Raw genomic sequence first — 26306 nt, forward strand, 5'->3', positions numbered from 1 at the left:
TGCTAGATTTTAATTGTAGTGATCTGGCGATACTGGGAAGACCAGCAGTGCACTTTGTGTTGAATAAATGTCTGTATAACTTAACTTTATCAGCACCACAAAGACAGCCAATAGGGAATGCTACTGTTTAGACTCAGGATTGTCTTACCAAAGATACCTTTACTATATTTAGATTTTTAAAACTGTTTGTTGATACAAGATACATTTATGCTTGCAACATGAAACTCTATTCCTTTTCAGGTAATGCAAGGTTGAGTGTAAAGGATTGCATACTCAAATCGACTTTGTGACTGTGCTTCTGGATAGACAGAAACTATGGAAGAGTGCAGTACCTTTTGCAGTATGGGATCTGTGGATTGCTCCTCTTTTCCACCATGAAGAGGGGTTGTCAATGCCAGACAAATTTAAGACATTTTTGCCAGGCTATACTGGCTGTAAGCACTTTTCTGCTCATGTAATTACATTTTAAAAAACTTCAGGTGTGGTAACTGATTGGTTATTTAAAAATTTTTTGTATCTAGTGTGACATTGCTCAAGGCCTGTAAGCTAAATGAGCAAGTGTAGTTCAAGTATAATCCATCCTTGTAGGAAAATGATCTATGGGCTTTCCTCAGTTTTATGTGTCAGCCCCAAGAAGAATAAGTATTCCTCTAAATCAGAAATACCAAAACAACAGCAAGACCCAAACAGATTTACTTAAATAATCTTTAATAATCATGCTTGTGTTCAATAGAATTTCTAACATCACATTTCAGCACAGACGAGCATTGAGGTCATCCAAACTACAGAAAAATATCTGAAGGAAGGAAGGGTGCCTTGACTGCCAGGGGAAGACAAGCCTCATCTCCAACTGACAACAAAACAAAACTAATATGGGAGCAAGACAGGTCATGGCAAGGGACAAATGAATGGGAACCAACCCCCCACACACCTATGCGCAGACCTTCCATTCCCTGGCCCCCACACTGATGCTCTGCTCACAGAACTCCATGCTTTGGGTCAACGTACTCTTATTTTGAGCTACAAGGTATCAGTTCTGATAATAATCAAGGCAAGACATCTCCACTGCGGATGTTTTTGGTATTCTTCAAAGCCCAACAACAACATGGATGCAGGGAGAAAAAGGTTCTCTTTGTAGGCCACAGGGGAACTACATACAAAGAAACAAGCAGCCCTGCAGTAATAGTGCACACTGTCTCTCATACACGCAGCGATTCCAAATACAGTAGGCACCTGCTTCAGAGAGAGATTCACCAGGAAGACCTACCCAATCTTGGCACAAACCATGCACTACACTAGGCAAGGCACTGTCTATAACATGGACCCTCAGACTATCACCTGGAACAGCCTAGAGTTAGGACACTATGAGTATTCCTGACCCCCGCCCCAGAATTCTTCTTCATCTACTGCTGTAGCCTATGCAACCTTCAACAGCCTCCTTCCAATGCATCATATTTCTTTTGGTTATATTCCAGAAAAGACTGGTAGTAGTGAGAAGCTGCATTTTGTTTCAGCTATCACTGATGAGGGCTTGTTGGGAGCACACAGAACTCATCTAGGAGCCTGACAGGAGAAAATACTGTCGGAAACTTGTCTCCTACTATAGGAGGAAATCATCACAAGATTGGCTACACAAAAGCTGCTAAGGAATTGTCACAGACCCAGTATCCTAACTGCGCTGGGCTGTCCTCTGACAAGGATCAAGAGCAGTGCACTAGTGAGGCACACAGGATGGGACTGCTCTGCAGAGATCTCTGATTCACTTTTCAGAACTCAAACAGAGCTGGGAATGGCATAGTTCCCCATTCTTCTCTGCTTTCTTATGAATTTCTAGTCTGAGCCAGTGTTCAGAGGAAGGCAGACGTTGCTCTGTGATGCCTCCCTGCCTCAGCGCTGTCCCCAACCCCAAGTAAGTTTTGTGCTGGTCCCAGAACAGCTGCAGCTCTGCTGACAAGAACACTGAAGCATTCTATGGCTTTTCTTCTTGCCACCTGGAGAAAGAAAATCTATGCACACAGTAGGCAGGGAAGACCCAGAAGGAGATTCTTCCTAACCCATCAGAGGGAGGAAGGACGTAATTCATATGGTACATCCAAGCATGCGGATGTCCCCTCCTTATGGTGTATTGGGAGCTAAACAGCCTCCCTTATTATGAGCCCCAGACAGCTGAGAAGCAACCAACCTTTCAAAAAGGGGACCTGATAGGAGCATCCCAAATGGGTGCACGTCTCAGGCACTAGGAATAAGGCAAGGGACGTTTCCCCTTAATTTCCCATGCTGGGCAAGATTCTCAGATCTAAGACTATTCCCTTTAAAACAGCCTTATTTGTACAGTGCCAAAACCATCATAAGCTGCTCTTTGTTACATTTTAAAAACAACAAGTAACCCCTTCTCCTGAAACATAATTGTGCAAAGAAACAGAGAGATCCACAAAAGAGACACAAAAAGTTAAAAAGGGGCCAGTGTCTGGCACACCAGCTCTTATCTGCACCTCGCAGATCTACTCCCACACACAAAAACCTGCTTCCTAAGAGAGAGGAGCTAGAGCTTATACTTTCCAAGAGCCAAGAACAGACTGGTGTAAAAATATTCAGGCTTTGCAAGGAAAGGCAAAAGGGTCGGTTTTTCAGCTATGATTCAAACTGGAAACTTAATACCAAAATACACAGGCTTCTGCAACTGTAGTGGCATGCTGCATTGCTGGTAGGACTGTTTCAGTTTAAAAGGAAGTCACAGCTAGCAACAGCCAAGAAAAAAACGTAACATGGAAACCAGTTGGAGGTAGCTGGGAATACCAAATCAATCCTTTATACATGCCCTGCCCATGGGCTGCACCACCACATCTTTCCTCCTGTGCTGGGTACACAGACTATATTCTAGTGCTTCATTCTGCCTACGCACAACCAGCCAGGGCCTCCAAAGGTTGATCAATTGCCCTGTGCTATGCACTGATTTCTAGCTCTCCAGTTTCCGCTGCCAGCCTGAATTTATCAACAGCCCAGCATCAATCCAATTTGCAGGATGCTCTCCCCTGCCCTCCCCCCACACTTCTTAAGGTACATTCTAGACACGATCCAACATGCCCCAGCAGGTTACCAAGTGCAAACAAAACAGAAATCCCTTTCCAGGAGATACAGACGGTAGCACTACGCTTGGAGGGACACAATCAGAAAATTAAAAAGCTCTGTGGGGTAGGGAAGTAGCCAGGGTCCCTTCATGCTCTGGGACAGCCCCATCTTGGTAGGCTGTAGAGGGTCGGAGTGGGAGATTGTAAACCAGCGTCCTTTAGCGAGCACCCAGGTTGGAGCTCATGGTCAGAAGGTCTTCCTCCTGGATAGTCTCCAGTTCCTCTGTCTGCACGGCCTGCGTGATGAGAGTCAGCTCCTGGCACAGGGTCTCAAAACGGTAAGCCACTCGGATGTCTGGCACATTGGTGCGCCGGATGTCATTGCCTTCAGGCCCCTCCTTCCAGTAGTTAGGTCCCAGCCAGTAGCTCTTCACCTGGGAAACAAAGACAGAAACCAATCCATGACCAGGATATGTGACTACATGCATTCCCAGCTGAATTATTCTAACAGCAAGAGCGCTCACAAAGTCCTTGAAAAGCCAGTGGTGTGTGTGTGTTCTGTTTTTAAAGCTGGTATTAATGTGCTCGCTTGCTTGTTGCCTTGGGGGTGCTGGGTTGAACGGTAGTATCCAAATGCATTGAACAAAACAAAAACTGCCCACTAGCAGATACCTCTCTTTCATTCATGTGAGAAATTCTTCTTTCACCATTTATGTTATTTTCTTTCTAAAATAATTCTTCAGATGCTCTGTGGCTGTTAAGCACAAGAACACACAACTGCGTGTTTTTTTTTATAAAGGCAGTATCAATACCATCTCCCTGCAGCAAAACTATTATGCAAGACCAAGACATTCCACACGGACACTCTGGAAAACATTCAGCATTTTGCCTTTGGGGCTATTTAGGAAAGCCCATAGAAAACATTTTCTGAGGTGGGGAAAAATTTGACAATGCATACTCTCTGGCCTCACAGCTTATAGTTCTCCCTCTTTCCCTGACTCTGTTGGAGTTCAAGGTCACACAGAGGCTCCATTATTCTGCTCCTAAGGATGATTCTGGCAGTGAGGGTGAAAGGATGGTTGGATTGCAAACTGGGCCTAGCGAACACATCCCCTCGGACCCCTGTCTCTCCGTACCCCCCGCCCATTTTAACAAGTTCTACGTTGTCATTTTATAAATATAGAAGGGTTCAGAAGGACATATGAGAATCACATCCATATACATACAATGGTTTTAAATACAATAATATTTGGAAGCTGAAGAGTTCAGGGAAGGTACACAAAATTTCACAGATCCTTCACATTCTGAGCTGAAGAATGTTAAAGTGGGAGAAGAAAGCAGGTATTAGTATAGCAAGTGAGATGTTAAGGCATAACCTCTCATGTTTCAGAAATGGTCCAGTTTTACCTTGTGGGAGAAGCCACTCATAAGCACGCTGTTTCGCGCAAGTTCACACATGTCACAGGAGCTGAGCTTCCACACCTGGGTGGCAATGCTGTACTCTTCCATCAACGGCTCCTGTAAGAGACACTGTCAGCTCAGTATATGGGCTACTGCAGGTGCATGCGTAGAGCACTAGCTAGCAGGGAAACAGGCCACTGGACTGGGTTCAGAAATTTCACTGCATGAACATGCAATGGGGGTAAATGGTGCAAGCTGGATGTATGGGACACCCATCTGCACCACTGTGATTTTTCTTCACTAGATAAGTTGAGAGAGCAGTTAAGTGGCTAATATAGATGCAAGACATGAACAATCAAAACAACAAGAGGAACCTTCAAGGAACTGTGTGTGTGGGGGGGAGCAACTACCACAACTACCTCCTTCCAGCCGCAGCTGCTTGTTTGCCTTCTCTCCTGTGTAGCAGCTGGGGAAGGAAGAAAGCAGCAGAATCCTCCTGCTCCTCCCAGCCACTCCCCGGCCCTCCCAGCTTCTTCTGTCATTTTCACGTAGCAATGGCTGCAACTGCCACCCATCTTGCTAGCTCTCTCTCCTCCTACCCAACTGCTTCACCCCACCATTCTGCCCATAGGGATGCAGAGTTGGCTATTCTGATTCAAATATATATGCACCAGCGCAATGTTTGGGATTCTTGGAGTACCAGTAATTTCTGGAAATATTTGGGAATATCCAAGGCTGGGACTTTAAGGCTCTCAGGTCCATTTCCCCCCCAATTGTTCAGGTTTCCTGGGCAGGGAGGGGGAAGGCAGGCAACTCTTCCATACAATGGGATCAGATGTTACAGGGAGAACTACAACTGTCTGCCCACTCATGAGGATTCTCTCACACCCCTCCACAGCTCTCTGAGCAAAAAGCAGGCCTACATCTTGACTCCATTTCAGGGCTCCATTGGAGTGCTGCTGCTCTGGTCTGTACCTTGGATTTCTGTTGCCTGCCTCAGAAGACCTTCTTGTTTTGTTCCTAAAAATCTTCAGCACTGGTTTGCCCACAACAGACCCAGTTTTAAAATATTATTTGAAATATTGTTTCAAGTTTTTCTGTGTCTGTTTTTGCCTTGGTAGCTGAAGCTGGGGGCATGAAGGGTGACTGAGATTTCTTTTTAAAGCTAGTGTTCCTTGGTTCTGTACTGTTTTTAAAAGGCTTGTGCTGTTTTGTTGGACTCTCTTCTCCGGGCTTGTTTTAAACATTTTAATTGCTTTGCATTTTTGTTAGTTTTTTTCTAACAGGTTTTTTTTGCTGGACGTGCTTGGTTTTGGGATTTTCCAACTTGTTCCTGTTTTTAAATGTTTATCTTTTTGTATTCTTACAGTTGTTCTCCTATAGCTGTTTTAAGATTGTTTTTGGGCACATGGTTTCATGAAGCTTTGGTAGTTTCTGATAATTTTTAAAAATGTAATAGCTGCAGCAACTTCTGAAGAAAAATTCTGGCTAGGCTAAAGCAGTTAACAGTAGACAAGGGTTTGGGTATTCTAAAGAACAAAACAAATTTCAGCTTAGGATAGTTCTCAAATAAAAATAAGCATGAATTGGCTAGGATTAAACAAGGCCATTTTTTTTTAAGTAATTGAACACAGTTAACTTTTAAAAAAAATTTAGCCAGCACCTCACAACATAGTGTTGCAAGATCCTGGCTGCCTACACTGATTATGCAAACCCAGACAGCGCTTCTACAGTTCCTTAATTTTTAGAAAACTTCTTTCAGATTTTTCCGTGAAACTGGGGTTTTTTTTCCTGGGTTTGTACAAAAAAACATCTTTTCTATACCTGGTTCCATTGTGTGGGGTTTTTTTGATCAGCACACTGAAGATCAGGTTCAGATGCTACCTGGCTATACTGTAACTGCAATTCAGCTCTATCCTTGCCTATCCCTCAAGAATGAAGGAAGTTTGAACTTCCTTTTATCTGTTCACTTTTTGCTCTAGGTTGAGCTGAAAACTAATTCCAGAGGGCTGAAGTTAGCTCAACCAACTGACTATGCAGCCACTAGATGGCATGATTTATGCTATCAGCATTCACTCTGAATATGTGTTGAAAGGTTTTCCACTGTACAGAAACAGAGGACAAGATAAGGTCTCAAAAGTGGAACAACTTTGTGTACCTAACTAGAACACTACATTTATATGTCTACAATAGAAAGAAGATGCTCTGAACATTTCTGTAAGAGAGACCCATACAAATGGGTCACCTGAAAAAAAAATCCACTACTATGTTAAGCTGGCTTCAGAAGGAGCTACCAGGTTTTTTTTGTTTTTTTTTTTGGGGGGGGGGGAGCAATCTTCAATCCAGTATCTGGATCCAGCTAGGTACCACCCCTCACTGACTTGTAATTCAAAAATGGATCTGAATACTTGGTTTTAGTTCCTACCTGAGACAGTAGCCTATACACCATGGATGCAATGAAAAAAGGTAAGTTGTATTCACATGATCAGCTAATTTGCACAACAATGGTAGAACAAGAGAATCTGAGATTTCTTGCATGAAGTACAGTATTAATTCCACATAACTAATGCAGATTCCAAATTAAGGGTTAGTTTTTATAGAGGACCATGGTAAACCAAGAACATGCATTTTTTCCTTAATGGTTTTTCTTAAGCTTTAAAATTCCTAAACAATTTGGAAAGTTAAGATTTCTGACTCTATAAGTACATTTGCTTATAATGGCTAGAATAGTTTTGCAATTCCAGAGGTTGGCAGAGGAATGAAAGGCAGTTTCTCTCCCCATGCCACTACTCATGGCCTTCAGAGAGAATGTTCACAAAGCCAAACTTCCAGATTCTTCTGTTCTGGGCAACACATACAATTCAACCTTCAAAGCTCTGCCAGATTTTCATACACCTGTGCAGGATTATTAGATGACCTGTTCCCTTGTGAGCTACAGCTGTGCTTGGCCTAAGATACCATCACACTCACCTTGGTGAAATGGAACTGCAGAGGGTCATCTGTGGACAGGGAGACCATAAGGCCCCGCGAGAGGTACTCTGGAAGCGGATTACGGTGGTAGCTCAAGAACAGGCTGTTATTACTAAGAGGAGACATGGCAATGCCAATCTGGGCCAGATAGTAAAGGTATTGCAGCACAGGTGCCTGTGGAAAAAAGTTAGAGTTAAGAACTTTTGCAAAGGCTTGACACAAAGGGAATAGCAAGAAAGACATTGACCTTCTCTCCTCCAGCATGTCTAGGAATAAAATGTATTTGTGATACAACATTACCCCTAACTTATGATCAAATTATTCAGGGCAAGAGTTATCACAAACTGTCTGCTGTGAACATTTTTCCTGACTCTCTGCCTAGATTCCTGTCAGATACCTAGCGTCACAACCACCACAGTAACTTCTTAAATGAAAGAACCAACCCAGCCCTCACCCTGCAAAATCCAGCAGGTTTCCACGTATGTGGATGTGCACACCGTACTTTTATGCACGTGTGCCGCTATTCACTTCTCTCACCTTGCGGAGCAGCAGGCCATGCGATATGTTCTCTGACAACATGAAAGCCGACACCAGATGATGGATGGGTCCTGCCTCCCCACAATGGGGTCGCAACACAAAAGTATGGAAGCCTCTCTTCCTAGAAAAAAAGGGGGGCAAAGGACAAAGCTTAGGAGGACAGAATTGGCTGCACAGATGGAAACAGACAACTGTGAAATTAATGCAGGCACAGCCAGACATGGAGTATCCGCAGCTTCAAGACTGATAGGCTATTGTGCAACATTATCCCTTGGCTTCTAAAGGCTCAAAAAATCATCACTCAGAGGCCTAGAAGCTATCAGGGGCCACAGTGCCACTCTGATGTCTCAGAAAAATAGGAGATTGAGGAAGGAAGATAACTGGAGAGCTCATCACCTACCTGCGCAAATGGTTGAGTACTACCATGTTGGCGTATGTGTAATAAAGGTAATAGGAGTAAGGTGGGTTGTCCTCTTCTGTCCAGTTCCCAGGCAAGGGGCTGTCCAGGTTAAAGATGTGGTGCTCTGGCTTCGATTCATCATCCACACTGTCAAAGCCATCCACCTGCCCACCCAGACACCAGGGAAAGAAAGCAAAGAGGATGAGAGGGATTTCAAAGACCTCATGATTTCTCTCAGCCCATGTGGGCAGTGCTTTATGCAATTCCAGGGGTTACTCATTAAAGACTCGTCAGGAAGAACACAGTTAATTAACTAAGATTAAAGAATCTAAGCCTGAACCGAAGATCTGTTGCCAGGAGAAGAGTTTGGATTTATGCCTGGCTTTTCTCAACAGTAAGGAGTTTCAATGGGGCTTACAAACTCCTTCCCTTACCTCTCCCACAATCTTGTGTGGTAGGTGGGGCTGAGAAAATTCTGTGAGAACTGTAACTAGCCCAAGGGCACCCAGCAGGCTTCATGAGTAGGAGTGGGGAAACAAACCCAGTTCTCCAGATTAGATTTAACTACTAAACCATGCTGAAGGTCCAAGTACTTCATTTTGTCAAAAAGTAAATACCAATATCAGGATGCTATCAAACCCTGCCGAGACACAGAGACTAAATCTGCCAACCCTTTAGCATCACCATTTTGCCAGAATGTCCTGCAAGGCTTGCTACTTACGTGCTCCAAGAAGAGATGCAACTCTGGGTGGCTGGCAGGATGGATAGTAGCTTCAAAGAGGGGCAAGAAAATGTTCTCCAGCATCGCTTGGAAGTTTGCCAACTGCTTCTTGGTCTTGTACACGTCACTGTTGGTAAAAATAGACACGAGGATCCTAAAACACAGGGCTATCATTGTGCTCCTGGTAAAAACCACCTGATTCCCAGTGTTCCTCCCTGTTCCTTTGCAATATCCTATGGGCAACCGTGTGCAATGCAACAATGAGACATTTTATATACTAGACTCTTCAAGCAGAGGTAGTGACCTTGAGAGACCAAACTTGGGAGCCAGGAAGACCCCCTTCAAATTTCACCTGTGTCAAACTTGTTCAAGCCACACACCAGGGACAGACTGACCATTTAAATTACTGGGAAATTTCCCAGTGGGCTACTGCCCTAGAGGATCTGCTAGTGGCTAGGAGCAAGTAGGCCCAAAACCCATCATCTCTGCCAATGTTTCAGTAGACACTTGGCTGAGACCCCACATCAGCAACTGGCAGTTGGTGTCACCTCACATATCACCTCCTTCTGAACTGCTTCCAGTTAGGGGCAGGATGCAATAGGTGAACTAATGGCCATCGTCAGCCCCACTGAGCCGAGTGTCACTGCAGAGCTACCCTGTAGCATAGGACATCCTGTGCTATCTTGTAGTCACAGCAGGGGTGACTCAGGTTGGCTGCTCCAGAGTCTCTTTCACTTCCCAGTCTATTCCTGCCACACATATTTGCTAGTGATTAATACATATGTCTCTTCCTCTGCATTCTGACATGGAAGAAGAGGGGAAGGGACAGCATCATCTTAGATACTGTGATCGATTACTTTTCGTGGGGACACTTGAGACTTGCTTTAATTTTATTTTTCCTCAGTATATTCCCAACAGGCTTGCTTGTGGATTTTAAAACGAAGAAACGTTGCACTGTACAACTGTCGCTTTCCAAAGCAGCCACTACATGGATGTTTCTCACTAGAATCCACCCAGAACTCAAATAATGAATGGCCTGTCTTCCCTTAACAGCCTTCTCTTACAAAATCTTGGCTTATTTTTTTCTCTCTCTGGAATGGAAAGCTGCCCTTGTAAGCCCTCTAAATATCGACATATATTTGGCTCTACACACTCATCAACAAACCTTCTTGCCTTCTCATCATAACCTGAAAAATTGAGGAAGGTGCTAAACATGGGTGTGCTTTGTTTTGGTGCAGGTCTACAAAGAAAAGGAGATTTCATATATATTTTCCCTAGCAAGTGAAACAGGTGTTCAGCTTGGAACATGTAAGCAGTGCTTGCAAGCTGTGTTGGAAATATAGCTACGCTGCTAAGCTCTGAGCATATTCCTCTGCTAGGCTAGAGTTACAAGTATACTTAACTCCAAGAAATATACACTCAATGAAAGAAAGGGCCACAGCTCAGTACTAGAGTACATGCTAAAATTTGAGAGGTTTGATCCCCAGTGATTTCAATTAAAGGATCTTGAGAAGCAGGTCTAGTAAAGACTTCTCCCTTTCTTAGGCAGCGAGAACTGACAAAACTGAGCTAGGGGGTCCAGTGGTCTGAAATGGTACGAAGCAGCTTTATATTTTCAGAGTCAACCATTTTGCATGCTTCTCATCTACTTGACCTACCCTTTGGATGTTCAAACACACACAGAAAAGAAAAGGTCCTCAGACTTCACCTCAAGTAAGTTTTTATTTTTTTACATTTGTCTTTGCACTGGCAGCAGCTAAGTGGCTAATATTTGTCAACCATTTCCTATGCTACATAAAAGCAGTCATTGTTCCATTGCAATCATGTAGAAGAAAACAATATTAGTTTCTTCTTAGGAGACTCAATTTAGTGCAGAATGCTGCCACTTAGTTATTACAAGGAGGTAGGCGGAATACACATATTACAACCGTTCTGCACGTTCTGCATCAGTTAATGGGCTCAATTTAAGATGCTGCCTTTCTCATACTAAGCCCTTCCTGGCTTTGGGTCCTCATACCTGCAGGACCACTCCACCTATGTCGCACCACGACAACCCTGTTCATCTGAGCAGGGCCTATTGCAAGCACCACCCTATAGATGGGCAACTGACTGTGTGTGGACCTTCTACATAGTGACACCTCCACCCACTGGGGAACAGCCTACTGAGGAGATCAGGAAAGCTCCCAAACTTTTGGCAGTTCACAAATTTTGTAAAACAGAATAGTTGAAGAAGGCACTTTTGTAAAGGAAATAGCACTACATCGTACAGCTTGGCCCAGGAAAATGCATCAAGTTCCTACTGACACAATGCCATATACTGCACTGTTTAACACATTATGTTTAATACTTATAATTCATTAAGATAGCAGCTCCTTTTCAAATATCCGCAATTCCTACTATTACATTACTTATTAGATGTATCATCCCACTGGCTGCATTGATTTACACTGTGTAATAACCCTGCATCTCAGAGAGGAAAATGGACCATAAATAACATAAATAAATAATAAAGAACTGTCAGAAAAACGTGGCTACAATTCAGAACAACCATCTTCTAGGACCTGGCCTCTAAAAGATCTGCTCCTATTCCCAGAATATTGGCAAGTAGTACTCACAACAGACGAGGCACCTGCACCAACCAGCGCACATTGTTGGAATGCACTTTATGGCGCACAGCCCACTTGGCCAACTTGTCCCACTCATCCCGTGAACGACCATAGATGGAGAGGCGCAGTTCTGCATTCTGATATTTGCTCTCCTCAAGGTCGGACATCACCTCCTGCCAGATGAGAAAGGATCTGTTAGCCTCTCCAGGGAGGGACAAGATCAGAACGAAGGGCAAAAAAGGCAAGTCTATTCTCCTAGGCTACATGCACTCTTTCTTTATGAAACTCATTAGGAAACTATCACAAACCAAACAAGAGCCTGAAACCAGAGGCGTAGCTAGGCCAGAGTGCGCCCAGTGCGTACTCTGGCTATTTCGTGCGCCCCCCACCTGCGGCGGCACCCCCCCACTCCCACTTCCACTCACTTTAGCAAACTGAGCAGGCTGGAGAACAGGCCTTCCTGTTCTGGTGGGAACTACATTTCCCAGGGTCTCCACCAGAACAGGAAGGCCTGTTCTCCAGCCTGCTCAGTTTTCTAAAGTCGGGGGGGGTGCCGCGGGGGGAAAGGGGGGGGGGAGCCGAGGGGATTTTGCGCCCCCCCATGTGACCCAAATTCGTGCACCCGGTGTATCGCGTGCACCCCACCCACTGGGAGCTTCGCCGCTGCCTGAAACCATCTGTTCAAAATCCTTTGCTTTGGGTTCCCATCTGCCCCTTGATGGTCTTCCATCCCAAGGGTGATGTATCAATCACTCCTAACTCTATGGAAGAAAGAAGGGAGAAGAAAGATCCTATGCCTTGCGAATGAAAGAGGCAAAGCTGAATATATTGCATTTTTTCACATTCACTGCACTGCCATTAAAACTAGGTTCTGGAAGCTCACGAATATGAGCTCTCCATTTTAAAAGAAAAGCCACACAAAGCCTTTGTATTCGTGGGGACAATTCTGGGCACAAGGAAGAAATGTGAGTAAAGAAAGGGAGATTTGTTAACATCTTACCAGCTGCGTAATACCTAGATGAGTTTTGGTTTCCTTCCTGCTGACAGGTATAAAAATGTGTACAGGACAGAGACTTGAGCCCTTGACCATCAGCCAAAGAGTTCCTGGCCTAAGGCCTACAACAGCCAAATCTGTGAATAAGGATTGGCCCAGGATATATTTGTTGTCCCCATAGGTTACATGACATTGATTAACTTGCTTTGTTCTGAAAGCTTTGATATGTTATCAAAGGGATTTGGGCGTCTTAGTTGATAGTTCCATGGGAATGTCAACTCAATGCATGGCAGCTGTGAAAAAGGCAAACTCTATGCTGGGGATAATTAGGAAAGGAATTGAGAACAAAACTGCAAAGACTGTCATGCCCTTATATAAAGCAGTGGTGCGACCGCACTTGGAGTACTGTGTTCAGTTCTGGTCGCCACATCTCAAAAAGGATATTGAGGAGATAGAAAAAGTACAGAGAAGGGCAAAGAGGATGATTGAGGGACTGGAGCACCTTCCTTATGAGGAGAGGCTGAAGCGTTTGGGACTCTTTAGTTTGGAGAGGAGACGTCTGAGGGGGGATATGATTGAAGTCTATAAAATTATGCATGGGGTAGAAAATATTGACAGAGAGAAATTTTTCTCTCTTTCTCACAATACTAGAACCAGGGGGCATTCATTGAAAATGCTGGGGGGGAGAATTAGGACTAATAAAAGGAAACACTTCTTCACACAACGTGTGATTGGTGTTTGGAATATGCTGCCACAGGAGGTGGTGATGGCCACTAACCTGGATAGCTTTAAAAGGGGCTTGGACAGATTTATGGAGGAGAAGTCGATTTATGGCTACCAATCTTGATCCTCTTTGATCTGAGATTGCAAATGCCTTAACAGTCCAGGTGCTCGGGAGCAACAGCCGCAGAAGGCCATTGCTTTTACATCCTGCATGTGAGCTCCCAAAGGCACCTGGTGGGCCACTGTGAGTAGCAGAGAGCTGGACTAAATGGACTCTGGTCTGATCCAGCTGGCTTGTTCTTATGTTCTTATGTTACTTTGGGTATTTGTGGGGAGAAAGGTGGCGCAGAAATTTCTTCACAACAAATAAAAGCGTCTGGTGAACAATAGTAGTAAAAAAGTAAGAAGTAACCTGTATGGCTCCTGTATGCCTTCTAGATTCAGCTGATTACTGAACCTGGTTTGCATACGCCATGCCCCCTGCATGCTTTGCAAAAACAGAATTTATTTATTTTTATCTTATTGGATTTAGGTCCTTTCCCATCCAGAGACAGGTTCATCGTGGCTTACAATATAAAATTGGGCCAGCAGATTTTTCCCTGTAGAACCTAATGCCCTCCAGGGGTTTTACTGAGAGAGCTTTACAGATGAACACCAAAATCTGCACTTGATCCAGTGTTCAAATGGCAATTAGTACAGTTGGTGAAGTACTGGTCAAATATGAGATCCTAAAGGTGTTCCTGTAGGAACCCTAGCCACTGTGTTCTGAACCAGCTGAGGTTTTCACACCAATCTCAAGAGTTGCCCTGCTATAATCCAATGTGGAGATGGCTGTTGCACAGATCACAGTAGCTAGGTATGGGCAAGACAGAAAGGGTATCAACAGCTTAGCCTGATGGAGGTGACAAAATGCTACTCTAGCCATATTTGTGATCTGGGTCTCCATAGAGAGGGAGGCATCCAGAGTCACACCCAGGCTTTTGATGGTAGATGTAGTTGTTAATTCCATCCCATCTAAATTTGGCAGCTGGAATCCCAACCCCGAATCACCTAGGTCCAGCAATAGAACCTCTATCTTTGATGGGCTGAGCTTCACTTAACTCTGCTTCGTCCACTTCACCACAGTCTCTAGACACCCAGACAATTTATTGGGGGCAGGATCTAGCGACTCTCCATTAACAGATATAGTTGTATGTCATCTTCATATGGATGACAGCCCAGTCCGAAACTTTGAACCATCTGGACAAGGGATGAATAAGGATGTTGAATAACAGTGGGGAGAGTATTACCCCATGGGACTCCACATACCAATGGGTGCTGTCACAACACCATCCCCCCCCCTCCCAGTCCTACCCTCTATCCCCCTACTTGGAAGAATGAGACCAGCCACTGCACGATTATTCCATTTATTCTAGAGATATTGGGTCAAGAGATCATGACCAGCCATGTCAAGCGCTGCCGTAAGATCTAATAACAGCAGTGCTGGCCCACCCTGATCCAGCTGTCTGTGGAGATCATCTGTGAAGGCAAGCAGCACGGTCTCCATCCCGTGACCAGGCCAGAAGCTAGACCAGAATGGGTCTAAGACCAAAGAATCATCCAGAAAAACTTGGAGTTGTTCCACCACTGCACTCTCAACCACCTTACCGGAGAATGAAAGATACTGGGCATTAGATAGCCAGACCACAAGGATCCAAAGATGGGCTTTTCAAGAGCAGTTTCACCACTGCCTCCCTCAACCTCTCTGGGAAGAATACCAAACTCAGGGATAGGTTGATTATATCCACCAAAGGACCTTGCACCCCATCACTACTCGCTTTAATCAACCATGAAGGGCATGGGTCTGGTGGGCTTCACTTCAGGGTGAAGTGATCAGGCCACAACACTCTATCAACAGAGAACAGGCTTATATCTACCCCCATACAAGATATCAGATCCAGCTTGTGACTAGCTTGATGTGTGGGATCTGACATAACCAGAGAGTGTCCCAGTGCCTCCATGGAAGGCACTAGGTCTGAAGTCTGCCATGAAGAGTTTGTATTTGCATTCATGTTAAAATCTCCCAAGACTATCAGTCTAAGGAACCTCAAGGCCCAGCTCAATACTATCTCTAGCAGAATCGACAGTGTATCTGCTGGCACATTAGGCAGCCATTACACCAGCAGGATAGCCAAAATCTCTTCAGCGTTCCACAACACAATCAATGCTAGCTATCATTGGGACAGGGATTGTCCTAAAGGAGAAAAACTCCCAAGTGAGTTACACCCCCTCACACACATATACTGTTTTTGACTGATGAAGGACCAAGAAGCTTGAGGGAACAAGTTCTTTCAGGGCAACTGTTTCACTCCCTCAAGTCTCGGTCACACATACTACCAGGTCCACTCTACAGTTTGCAAAACAACCCTGTAGCTTTGCAATCTTATTATGGATGGACCTGGCATTACATACCACCAATGTCAGAGAAGGGGTAATTTTCCTATCCCCACCACCACCATAACAAATGATGGGGTGAAAACCAGAGGAAGATACTCGAGTTTGCAAAGCTTATTCAAAACTGTGACTGTACACAGAGATTCCAAGCTGCCCTCACCTTGATGATATGAGCAAAGTATTTCCCTGAGACTCGATTGTCTGTCTTGATGAATATCTCACGGAGGACAGACTCTCCAATGGGGTTGTATTTGGCGTTGAACTTGTCAAATCGATGGAAGGTGTTACGGTCCTATTAAAGGAGAAGGGAGCAAACAAGTTTATCATAGTTAAATAGCTAATTGCAAAAAGGCTGTGATTCCAACTTTTTTCCCCTCACCGTTTGTAGCCCCTTTATAGTCCCTATAACCAAAGCTGATCTTGGCCCATCTCCTTTGTTCTAACATATGGCTTTGCTCAGCCCTTCTAGTGCAAACTTTTTCTGTGAAAAAGTCACCACCAGATATTCCATTCTTTGTACTAACAAGGGAAAATGGAAACTGATTTTTTTACACTCGATCACCGGTACAAATAGTAACATGATCATGGCTGAACAGAAAAGAGAGAACCAAGAACTATCATTCCTCATATGACCCAGACCTATTAGGTGACAGCTATCAGAATGACATTATGCCAAAAAAAAAAGGTCGCTGTTCAGTCTATATTTATTTCAAAGCACTGCAAAAACCAATTTTTGTAACCAACCAAAACCAGCATCCTCCGATAGCCTTGCCAAACATATACATACCGCATGGACATCAAGAGTGTCCACGCTGAGGTCGTAGGCTGTGAGATTCATGGTCTCAAAGACCTCTTTTAGAGTTTGTTCCTTGCCCTTCTCCACATGGACGATTTCTTCCAAGTGCTTCTTCATAGCCCGCTTGATGAAACGCAACAGATGCTTCTGGTTCATGCAGGATGACGCATGGATGTGTGTGTCTACCTGCACGAGAGACTGAGTCACAAAAGGGGCTAAGAGGGTGAAGCCAGGGAATTCCCTGTTTAAATGTTCCTGCGGGCCTTGGAGACAAACCCCCTTCCAATCTACAGCACTGAGATAACACTGACTTACTGTAAAAGGTTGTTGTAAAGATTATTAACTGTTATGGGAGTACTGAACAGTTTAAAAGTCTTAAAAGATAAAGATAGTCCCCTCTGCATGGGGTGACGGCACATCATGATATTTACTAGGGAGACTATGTTTATGGGGTGGTTTGCCAAAGCCTTCCCCAATTGTAGTGGGTACTTATTTTATCAGTCTGGGTACTTATTTTAACAACCTTGGAAGGACAGAAGGCTGAGTCAACCTTAAGCCACCTAAAAGACTTTCATCAAGACTGAAATCAGGTCGTGAACAGAGTTTGGACTGCAAAACTACAGCTTACCACTCTGTGCCGTAGGGCTCTTCAAAAAGCCTCACCTAGATTATTATTCAACATTTACAATAGCCTTGATACCATAATTGGCTGGCAGACTCCTGAACGGGCTGGAAAGCTTCAACAATTAGCTTGGTTCAGTAATGAAGATGCCAAAAATCTATAAAAAGCTTTCAAAGATACACTGCCATAGGAAATATAAGTTTGTGACTTCATCTGATCTGCTTCTCTTTGCCTTGGTATTTCAGTGGAATCTCATTGTTAGAATCTCAGTGACTAAGCACTATGTAACATCTGTTGGAATTTTCTGGATTCTGATCTCATTTAGCGTACGTGTAACTACAGACCCATTCCTTCAACACACATAGTGCTGATACCTTACGGATATTGTAGAAGTCACGATGTGGCACTTTCTTTTGGGCTGCCAGCTCTTTCATCTCATTGAGCAGGACATGCATCTGGAATTTTGAGCTCAGGTATTGCAGCCGTCGGTAGCAGAAGGATTTTCTGGTCCAGAGTGAAAAGGGAACAGGTTAAGCTTCACTTTGTTCAGACCCTCTGGAGGCAAACCAGCCAGCATTGCAAATCAGAAAACCTAAGTTCCATGTCCACCCTCTGCAGATAGCTTGGTTCTGTGCAATCAAGTAAAAACTTGCTTTTCCTAAGGGAGTTTAGGTCAGTGGTGGTGAATCTTTGGCACTCCAGATGTTATGGACTACAATTCCCATCAGCCCCTGCCAGCATGGCCAATTAGACTGCCATCTGGAGTGCCAAAGGTTTAGGTGAATGAAAGCAGCTAAGTGCTGATTCCCTAAAGCAGAAGATACAAACGAGCAGCCCAACAATATCAGACTATATACAATTGCTTAGCCAGGTCTGACTAATGGTCCATCAAGTTCAATATTCTGTTATTCAAAATGGCCAGCCATATGCTACAGAGAAATGCAAAAGCAAAGCATAACCCATCCCTTTTAATTACAGGCACCTCAGTCAGCAATGTATATTATATCTCGATTTCAACAAGATGTTTATACTTTCAACTGTCATGGGAAGCAGACATATCCCTCCCTGTGTTACTATGGAAATGAGTTCTACATGACAGATATCAGAAACACCGTTCATGCTACTAGAATATGAGTCTGACCAGTTCTGGCAGGAATGCCACTGGAAGAAGGGACCATATAAGCCTGGCTCTTGCATAGCTGGATGAAAGAAGAAGGGAAAATTGCATCTCTTACATAGGACCGTTGATGATCAGGGCCATTAGGACATTCATATCAGCAACGAACTCCTGCAAGTCTGGATAAGGTAAGTCCAGTTCTGTGGTTCTTTAAAAAATAAAGTAATATACAAAATGAGTCTGAAAGAACGAGCACTGACAAATACGAATATAACAATTTGAGATCAAATTTTTCATGGAGGCATTCAGTACCACTATTTTTATATTCGAAATGAACCAGCAAGAGCAAAGTCATATTGGTTGAAGGCACTTGTTCTAAACAAGGGTTCACACTCCCACAGTCTAACGTTCCCCTGATCTCTGTTTTGCTGTGTCATTCTCAAGTGACAGGAGTGTTCAAGAGGACATCCTATAAGCTGAAGAAACTCTCAAACTCACACATGGCTACTCCCATGCTTTGATATCTTCTATCTGGATTATTGTAAATAGACTTTATACAGGGCTGCTCCTGAGAAAACTCAAAAACTGTAGTTGAGTTATGGCTAGGTGGGCCACTGACAGCATTTCATATCTGTTCTTGCTTATCTACACTGGCTATCTGCAGGCTTCCGAGCCTAATTCAAGATGCTGGTCATCGCCTTCTAAAGTGCCAAATTTGTATTTCTGAAAGAGTACCTTTTCCATATAAAATATTCCATGGCCACTGAGGAGGCCCTACTTCAGACTGATCCCTTTTCAAAAGTATGGCTAGAAGCTACAAAGGATGACTTTTTGAGGGATAATACAGCCATCATAGTCTAGAGGTCAGACTAAGATGTAGGAGATCTAGGCTCAATGCCCTTATCTGCCATGAAGCTTTCTGGATGAACATGGGCCAGTCACTCCGACAGTATAACCTACCTCACAGTGTTGTAAAAAACAGGGAAGGGAAAACCATGTGCACCTTCCTGAGCTCCTTGGAGGGGGAGAACAGAACAAAACTATTTACTCACTTCATTTATACTCTGCATTTCTTGCCAGTATGGATCTGAAAGGCCTATATCTTAGCCTCCTCTCCTCCATTTAATCATCATAACAGCTCTTTATTGCCAGTCACCACGGGCACATTGCGTCATGCACGACAGAAGGATGGTCAGCTTCTTGGTTCAAGTGTCCACCTACTCAAAGAGTTTCCTTACAAAACTACATGCCCAGCCTTCCTAAAGCAGATGCTAACTGATAGACAAGTTTGCACTTCCATCTGGAACAGGTTATTTTTGCAGATAGCATCAAGCATTTCCAAGTTAGAGGAAATGAAATCTTGGATCCTTACTGTGAGGGGTTTTTCTGCTCTTAGGTAAGGATGGCATCTTGAGCTTGGGTGATTCCCACCAGCTATTTAGGGAGGCAGGACTAATCTTATCACTTCATCATCATGAGAGGTGCGGTTACTGCTGCTCTTACTGCTAGTGCTGAAACTTTTCCGGAGGCAGAGTCATCTTTTCTATCTAGGGATTCTTTTATAGATCCCATGCCATCTACTGATAGTACATTTGTGAATGGTAAAACAGCAACAGGGGCATCCACTAATAAAACTTGCAACATTTCCATAGAATGTGAGGCCAGAGAGTTAAATTTCTTAGCAGTAGCTGAGAACTGCCTGTTAGTTGAGGGTTTGGCCAATTATAGCCTCACCAGTCTTTCAAAGAACTCCGGAAAAAGAACTGATCTATCTGATGATGACAGCCTTGGGAAAAAAAATCTTGGGTCTCTGAGGTCCAAATCTTTGCTTTTTGTTTCTCCCCCTGGATCAGGGTCCTTGGAGGGATCCAATGCCAAGGTGCCTTTTGCCAGCAGGGACTGATAATCTTCCCCACTGAATAGTCTATTTGGCTGTTCTTCCATTGTAGGCTCATTTTCAGATGAGAACTCTCCTTCCTTCTTTTCATTTTCTGGCATGGAAAAACAGGTAACATTTCCTGAGGAATAGCTAGGGGGGACACCTAAGAATTTGGCCTTCTTAGCTCCTTTAGTAGGCTACTGTCTACAGATCTTCCTGGAGGGGGCATCCTATTCCTCCCCAAGCCTGTACCAAGCAGTGGGAACATGTGGAGGGTATCTTGGGGGGAGCAGTATGATCCCCTGGATGAGGGAGGAGAGGGCATCTGAACATGCTGTAATTCTGCTCTTACAGCCCTTCTGATCGCCTCCAGGATCTCAACTGGGCAGGATGGTTTCCCTCCACAACTTCAGGGCAGCAGTATACCTTTTTCAACATAAAAAGACAGGAAATTTGTGAATTCATCTGCCATTTCCTGGACTGTCTTTGTTCTAGAATGCTCCACTTTGGTCCTAGTGCCTTGGGGACAAAATTAAGCAAGCACTAAAACCCAAGCAAATCCCCTGAATTCATGAATCCTGTCATCTTTATGCTGAAAAAGAGATAGTACATTAGAAGAAGAAGAGTTTGGATTTATATCCCCCCTTTCTCTCCTGTAGGAGACTCAAAGGGGCTTACAATCTCCTTGCCCTTCCCCCCTCACAACAAACACCCTGTGAGGTGGGTGGGGCTGAGAGAGCTCCGAGAAGCTGTGACTAGCCCAAGGTCACCCAGCTGGCGTGTATGGGAGTGTACAGGCTAATCTGAATTCCCCAGATAAGCCTCCACAGCTCCGGTGGCAGAGCTGGGAATCAAACCCGGTTCCTCCAGATTAGATACACGAGCTCTTAACCTCCTACGCCACTGCTGCTGCATTACCCTCAGAGTCTAGTCAATCGTTATCAACTCAGCTACTGGGGCTGTTTTATATATTGATACCCTTTTCGCATCTTTTTTCAGCGACACAGTTTGTCATTTTCATTTTGTCCCTAGCATCTCATTCACTTTCTATCCCTCTCTCTCGCCACGCCTGAAGCTTTTGGAGACCTCCTCGTCACCTAGCAGCAGAGAGGACAGCAGCCCTGGGTCTGCAACCTCCTTGGGAGGAAAAGCTGTCCCTGCTGGGCTCCCCTTGAGCCCCTAACTTCCACATGAGTGTTGAGGAGGAGAAAGAACGGGCAAGGAAAAAGAGAGGCAGGCATGATAAAAAAAAAGAGGTGCATGGGAGAGATTGAGAGGATTGAGGTTTCTCTAATGGTAATGAAAGCCAGAAGCTTGTTAAAAAAGAAAAAATTGAGAAGAAAAAGGGGAAATTTTAATATTTGGAGGAACTTACATGAAAATTCTGAATAAGGTATTGAGTAGTTTTATCAGAGGATAATACACACACACAATCACACACGTATAAGAAATCAATATGCAAAGTTTCAGCCATTTTTAGAGGGAAGCACCCCCCTTCCCCCATTTTTGTTACGTGTGTGCATGTTCTCTTTACTATAACTTGATGGTATCTTCTTTTTTTATTGGATATGAAGTTACTGTACAGTTCTTTTATTGGTTTTCTTGTGCAGTTGCTTTTTTCTTCTGTATGTATATATATTTAATAACATTTCTAAAAATAAGATTTAGCTAAGAAAGTCAGGAACTTGCCCAATTAGGTTAGAGGAACATACACTCTCCTGGGTGACATCTGTCCTCCTCCAATTGTCTCCGAGGACTATCTTCTCCTAAAAATGCTACTAGAGGTATTTGCACTCCCCAAGACTCTCATCAATGCTGCCGATTCTCCTTACTTGTCAGTGATGTCCTGCTTAGTGTACACATGAACTACTCCATTAACCATCTTCAGGCCAAAGCCAAGGTCTCCAGGCATAGATTCGGGATCACACTTCTCATACGGATGCTGGTCTGCAAATGGTGGATGCACTGGAGCATCTGCAACACGGGAAGAAGAATACAAGAAGTCACACCTTGGTTCAACTATTACATTCTCCAGAACTACCTCCCTCGGATGTTGCTGCCACATTCCCTCATCCATTTATTTTGCTAATCATAGTTGGTGAGAACATAAAAGGTGCCCTGCTAGATCTGCCCCATGTTCTATCTAGTTCAGCATCCTGTCTCGCACAGTAGCCACCCAGTTCCTCTGGAGGGGCATAGAGGCCAAGGCCTTCCCCTGAATTTGACTCCTGGTATGGACATTCAGAGGTTTACTGCCTCTAAATGGGGAGGTTCCCTTTATTCACCATGGATAGTAGCCATTGAGACATCTATCCTCCATGATTCGGCCTGTATCGCCTGTTAAAGTTGCCCATGTCTGCAGCTATCTCTCCATGGATTCACTTCACAGCCTCCTGGAGATGGGTCCAAGCCCAAATACACACATCCCCTTAAACCTCTGCAGCTTCCTAGGCTTTTCCACTCCCAGCTAGAGGAAATGCAGGGCTTTTGCTCCCATGGCATTCACCAATGAGGGGGAAAGCTTGTGGACTGAACACCACCTTCCTCTGCATTTCATCTTCCTGCTAGACTTGCAAGCAAATCCTAGTGAGTTGGCTGCCCCACAAGTAACCAGGAGTCAATTTTAACTTCCTTATTCCTTTACCTCTTTGCTTCTTAGTCACTGGGAGGTTCTGCCGTTTATCACCTCAAGTTGGTCTCTCACACAAAATCCCACAATTAATCCTCACCTGCAGCCACGGGGGTCTCAGGCATCTCCTCATACATCCTTGGGGCCAAAGGTTTTTCTGAAAGGTTTTGTAGGAAGCGGTCAGTTGTCTTGCAGAAGCTTTGCAGTGAAAACCCCATGTACTTTTCCCGAATGAACAACGCCTTCACCACACTCTTAGCTGCATCCAGTAAATCTGTAAAAGGTACCTGAAGAGGGGAGGGGAAAAAAGCCCAGCTTTTTCTATCACAGCAACTCTAAGGGTAGGCCTCCTAGGTCATGGAACAGAAATAAACCACTGACTAAAAGTCAAAAACATAGTAATGCACAAATGACTAAAAAAACCCACCAAATATAATATTCAGTGTTTAAGCAGACTCAAAACAGTGGTGAACTGATGCTGCAGAACTTCCAGTCTGTCTCCAATGTTCCACTCTTGGGCAAAGTGCTAGAAAGGGTTGTTGACTTTCACCTCCAGAGGTTCTTGGAAGACACTGATTTTCTGAACTAATTTCAATCTGGCTTCAAACCGAGGTTCGGAACAGAGACTGCTTTGCTTGCCTTTGTTGATGACCTCTATCAAGAACTCAAGAACTAGATGGGGGAATGCAACCCCGCGAGTTCTACTGCATCTCTTAGTGGCCTTCAGTGCTATTGACCACAGTATCCTACTGAGCTGCCTCTCAGCACTGGGACTAAGGGGCACTGTGTATCAGTCCAATTGAGGGTTTGTGTCTCAAAAGGGATTCTTGGGGAATTCCTGCTCTGCCAGCCTTGAATTCCTGCTATCCTTGAACAGTGTGTGGAAACTGCAGCTAGTGCAGAATGCTGTAGTCAGACTGCCATTTGGGGCCAGCTAACAGGAGCATGGGACCTGGATACTACAGCAACTAAAATCAGAGGTGTAGCTGGGCCAAACTGCACCCAGTGCACAGTGTGTTTTTTCTGCCCCCCATGGCCCCCCGCGGCACACACACCTGCCCCACTTCCCACACTTACCTACGTTCCTTTTCTATTTCTAGTACTTTTTGAGGCTGAAAAAAGCGGCCTCTTCACAGTTCAGGGGAAAAACTGCCTGACGAACTATACTTCCCAGGAGACCTTGTGAGCCCCAAGGTCTCCTGGGAACTGTAGTTCCTCAGGCAGTTTTTAGCCTGAACTGTAAATAGGCCACTTTTTTCAGCCTCAAAAAGTACTAAAAAAGGAAAAGGAATGTAGGTAAGGTGGTGTGTGTGTGTGTGTGTGTGTGTGGGCGCCGCAGGGGAAAGGGGGAGGGGCCGGGGGTGATTTTCTGCCCCCTAGGCATGCGCCCAGTGCATGACGCTCCCCTCACCCCCTTGGAGCTCCACCACTGACTAAAATTAGAGTTTAATTAAAGTCACCCTACATTTTCAATACACGCTGATTACTGCCTTCTATTTCAAAGTTTTCCAACATGACCCTTTTAAATCTAAACCATAACAACTATAACTATAACATGGATTGCTGCAGCTAGAGTGCTGGTTGGGGCCAGCTATCAGGAGCATATATCCCCAATACTACTGGCTACTGATCCGCTCCTGGGCTTAATTCAAGTTCTCAGTTCTGTCCTTTCAAGCCCCTAATGGCTTGAATGTGGGCAGTGGTGGAATTCAAATAATATAACAACCGATTCTGGTGGTGGGATTCAAATAATTTAACAACGGGTTGTTTACAAGCACCATTTTAACAACCGAAGTGGTGTGAACCTACTGAATCCCACCACTAGATGTAGGGTATCTGAAGGAAAATTTTCTCCCATACGTTCCTGCCCAGGAATTAAGAGTGTATGGAGATGCCCTCCTAATTGTCCCACCAAATAAAAATGCTGTTTTGGTGGGTACACAAGGGACAGCCCTTTAGTTGGAAGCCCTATGATTATGGAAATACAGGCTTATTTAGGAGGCTGTATTGCCCAAATATTGTAAAAACAGCCAGTTGCATAAATTCTAAGACAAGAAAAAAGTTGTTAACTTGTGTAAGATTCATTTTGTAGGTTATTTGTAAACAGTAGGACCAAAAAACAGCAAGTGTGTTGAAGGCTTTCACAGCCGGAATCAAGTGACTGTTGTGGGTTTTCCAGACTGTATGGCTGTGGTCTGGGGTTTTTAGCAAAACATATTAGGAGCTAAGACCACCAGACTACAGCCAAATGGCCCAGAAACCTCAAAACAGCCAGAGCAAATTTGATTCTACTGATACCTAGGGTTTTATTTTTCTGCATCCCATGGATTAAACCATTTAAAGCTATCATTATTTATTAAAAAGTAAAATGAGACACAGAATGAGTACAAAAAAGTTCTGCCTGTTCTTAAATTACTCAATGCTAAACTGCTTTTTCAGATGCTTTACGGCAGGAGTCACCCATCTCTTTTTAATGAAAGCTACTTCTGAGTAGTGAAGAATATTCTCTGCTACTTTCCCCCTTCCTCAGCAAGCTGCCAAGTTTTGTTCTGTCCTAAAAACAAAACATAGACTAAGAATAGTGCCCAGGAAATTCCTATGAAATAAACAGTTGTTTAAAAAGCCTAGAACAGATCTTTTCATTATTTGTCCTGGGGATTCATGAACTACACTGCATCAGTCAGTGAGCCCCAGGTCTATCACTGTTGTTGAATCAGGCATATAATCCTAAAATTAATTGTGAATGCCTCTTCATATAATTTACACCTGGACCTGGGTTGTTTACACTTGAGATGAAAGTATGTATGTCTTCTTAATTACTGTATTCCAATACAGCCTAGAGGGTTTGAGAGCAAATCCCCAAAAATTCTATGGAAGGGTTTCCGAGTTGGTAAAGACTGAATTCACACACATGAAAGTTCTGGCAGCCCTATGTGCGCAAGGGTCTGCTTTCAGGATGTTTTTGCTCAGTCAGGTATGAGGAAACTGAAGGAAGACAATCAAATGATATTACTTGAAAGTTATTTACTGGGTCTTTTCAAATCCAGTTATGAAAGCATCAGTATCTTCTAAGGTTTTGGACTGACACTACAGGAAAACTCTATTCTCAGATGCTATATACGTGGTGAAGGACACATGCTGTCAGCTGCATTGTTCCATGAACAATGATTGAAGACTAAAGTATTTGAAATATTTTCTTTGTTAAAATTACTATTGATCTAATCAGAAGAAAATGAAATTTGAGAAAGACGTGACTAACAGTTTTTTCTTTTGCCTTTAAGGCATCATGTGGCACAACAAAATTACCTTTGCTGTTTAACTTTTTTCATAATTTTGTACCCAATACTGTTACAAACTATGGTCTTGACAAATTAATGCTGATTCCAAACTAGCTTCGTTCACCACAGTAT

General features: G+C 43.9%; 1 protein-coding gene across 5 annotated transcripts in view; it reads right to left on the minus strand.

The window, feature by feature from the left end:
• Positions 1-691: 691 nt before the first annotated feature.
• Positions 692-26306, minus strand: part of AMPD2 (adenosine monophosphate deaminase 2) — a 56193-nt gene continuing 30578 nt past the window's right edge. For 4 of the 5 annotated variants that reach the window (XM_048496130.1, XM_048496127.1, XM_048496129.1 and 1 more), the window contains 13 exons: positions 22997-23183; positions 22100-22241; positions 18507-18596; positions 17646-17775; positions 16641-16847; positions 16014-16145; positions 11713-11876; positions 9098-9224; positions 8377-8540; positions 7977-8097; positions 7440-7613; positions 4476-4586; positions 692-3502 (listed from right to left, as the gene is read on the minus strand). In XM_048496130.1, coding sequence (XP_048352087.1) covers positions 3287-3502; positions 4476-4586; positions 7440-7613; positions 7977-8097; positions 8377-8540; positions 9098-9224; positions 11713-11876; positions 16014-16145; positions 16641-16847; positions 17646-17775; positions 18507-18596; positions 22100-22241; positions 22997-23183 — 1965 coding nt within the window. In that variant the 3' untranslated portion in view covers positions 692-3286. The remainder of the gene's footprint in view (positions 3503-4475; positions 4587-7439; positions 7614-7976; positions 8098-8376; positions 8541-9097; positions 9225-11712; positions 11877-16013; positions 16146-16640; positions 16848-17645; positions 17776-18506; positions 18597-22099; positions 22242-22996; positions 23184-26306) is intronic. The other variant, XM_048496128.1, reaches the window with a different exon arrangement.

The sequence above is a fragment of the Sphaerodactylus townsendi genome, linkage group LG05 (assembly GCF_021028975.2).
Source record: "Sphaerodactylus townsendi isolate TG3544 linkage group LG05, MPM_Stown_v2.3, whole genome shotgun sequence".
Lineage (NCBI taxonomy): Eukaryota > Metazoa > Chordata > Lepidosauria > Squamata > Sphaerodactylidae > Sphaerodactylus > Sphaerodactylus townsendi.